Source organism: Triticum urartu, chromosome 3A (assembly GCF_056163025.1).
Source record: "Triticum urartu cultivar PI428250 chromosome 3A, HENAU_Tu73, whole genome shotgun sequence".
Classification (NCBI taxonomy): domain Eukaryota; kingdom Viridiplantae; phylum Streptophyta; class Magnoliopsida; order Poales; family Poaceae; genus Triticum; species Triticum urartu.
This window is the reverse complement of record NC_141875.1, coordinates 700,453,464-700,455,671: the sequence shown is the minus strand read 5'-3', so window position 1 is coordinate 700,455,671 and position 2,208 is coordinate 700,453,464. Positions and strand designations below refer to the sequence as shown.

The 2,208-nt window shown below is 49.3% G+C and overlaps 1 protein-coding gene across 1 annotated transcript; it reads left to right on the top strand.

Annotated features, from left to right (window-relative positions):
* The first annotated feature begins 362 nt into the window (after positions 1-362).
* Positions 363-1,689, top strand: LOC147981830 (uncharacterized). Its single transcript, XM_087517221.1, has 2 exons — positions 363-1,026; positions 1,177-1,689. Exons 1-2 carry the CDS (start codon positions 461-463, stop codon positions 1,376-1,378), a joined length of 768 nt encoding a protein of 255 aa, XP_087373347.1. The 5' UTR covers positions 363-460; the 3' UTR covers positions 1,379-1,689.
* The last annotated feature ends 519 nt before the right edge of the window (positions 1,690-2,208 follow it).

The following is a 2,208-nucleotide window of genomic DNA, read 5'->3' as shown; positions in this document are numbered from 1 at the left end:
AAAAGAAAAGTATAACATGTGAACTCTGCTGAGTATAAAATTAACCAGTACCAAGAAAAAGGTAGTGCAAATTTAGAAGGATATACAAGTGCTGCGCCGCATCCAAAGTTGTTAAGCAACGACATATGTATACGTTTTAGGATGTAAAACGAACTAAAAACCAAAAAAAGGATGGAAAACCAGCCAACGAACGAAGAGCATCTACGTGTACCTCATTAAACTGATTCAAAGAGAGCTGTTTCCCGCTAGCCAATTTTTGGTATGCACCTCATTAAACCTTCCACCGGCCGGAGCGCAGCCGCGTCGCCGGACCAGGAGCAGATACAAATATCGGTCCATTCCCCATCGACCCATCACCCCTTCCTCGCTCCTCTCTCGCTAGCTTCTCTTCTCATTCCAGCCATCCATCGCCTCTTCTCCGGACGGCCAGTGCAAGAGCAACCAAATAACTAGAGCAACCATGGCGGCGATGACGGTGCGCGACGTGCTGTACATGTACAGCGTCGCACGGCAGGCATACGACCGGTTCTTATCCGTGTGCGGCTGCCCGGAGAAAGCCCAGAACGCGGTGGCGCTGCTGGTGTGGCTGGACCAGGGCACCATCTCCGCCATACACCACGTCCCAGCCATGGCGCCCGACGCCGTCGCCGTCGTCGCGGAAGAGGCCAACGCCGTCCTCGAGTGCCTCCGCCACCAGGTGCCCGCGCTCCCGCCCATCCCGCTCATCTCTGCGCTCTGCATGCAAGGCGGTGTCCGCATCGAGCCGGGCTTCTTCGCCTTCCACCAGGACCTCGTCGTCCGCGGCGTCGCCCACTTCCTCAATGGCCCCGGCAAGTTCGTATTTGATGACCGCCTGCACGTCCTGCTCCGGAGGTCCGAGACTGGGCTGATTGTCAGCCCGCCGGAGCTCATGGCGCCCTACACCTCCCAACCAGTGGCCCTGCCGGAGGACTGCCGCTCCATGTTCATCACCTTCTCCAAGGGAAGTGCCCTCCATCACGAGGAGATCTTTGAGTACTTCAAGCAGTAAGTGTGCACTCACATACTCTACACTACTCGATATATTGATTAAGTTTATTTATACATATGGATCTACTAAGATCTGTATTCATGATGCATGATGATTGGAACTGGATCATGCATTGCATGTCTGATGATTGGCGTGCATGGGTGCAGGAAGTGGGGTGACTGTGTGGTAAGGGTGCTGATGGAGAAGACCAAGGGAGGCCACATGCCCATGTATGGCCGGATCATCTTCAAGACAGAGGCGATCGTGAAGCTCGTGCTCAATGGGGAGAGGCTTGTCAAAATCTCCATCGGACAACGTGAGATTTGGCTCCGCAAGTACGCCCCCAGGCCAACCAACGCTGCCGCCTGATCCATGATTCCATCCATCATCGTCTTGTCTATGCTTGTCTATGCTCGTGTGCTAGCTAGCCAGATCTACCATTTCAAAATGGATTTTGTATTGAAATTAAGGGGAAGAAACTAGAAGGATTGCTTGAGATTTGAAGGAAAAGTTTTTTACCTCTTAATTAATTTGGTAGTAAAGTAACAATTAGATGACATCATCGTCTAGCTCGGTATACTTCGCATCCGCTCCCAAAATCTTGGCACAAAAATGTTCTTTATTTCGGTTTTTTAACTACACTTGCATGTCAGACCAAACAAAAAGCTCAACTGCTACGTACATAATAGTCACCCATGTCGCAACATAGATCCTTCCGCCTCCTGCCCTGTTCCGTTACTCGGAGAAAAGCACCTACATTCACCATCCCCCAACCGTGCCCCCCCCCCTCTGATTATCCCCGTCCATTTCAACTTTACTTTTCTTTCCTTTTCCCGACGCATGACACCTCATCGGGAGCCACGCACCATTTCCACTCCATAGAGAGAGACATGCCTAATTATAAGCTTGAGTTGATGCTCCATTGCTTACATGGAAGAAACCACTAACACTATTTGAATATCGTTTCATTTCTTTCCAAATCGTTGGTGCATGGAAATTGTAGGTTTTGATCTCATAGTGCATGGAAGTTGATTTTACTTCTTATTTTTGACAATTGGGTCCAGCCACATAAGGACATACCCCACATGCATTGTCTTATTTCTATACTTTCATGTGCTTTGTCTTATGTTCTATACTCGCATACACCTTTTCCCAATAGTTGTGCCCAATTAGGTTTTACAATGTTGTTTAGTTGTTTG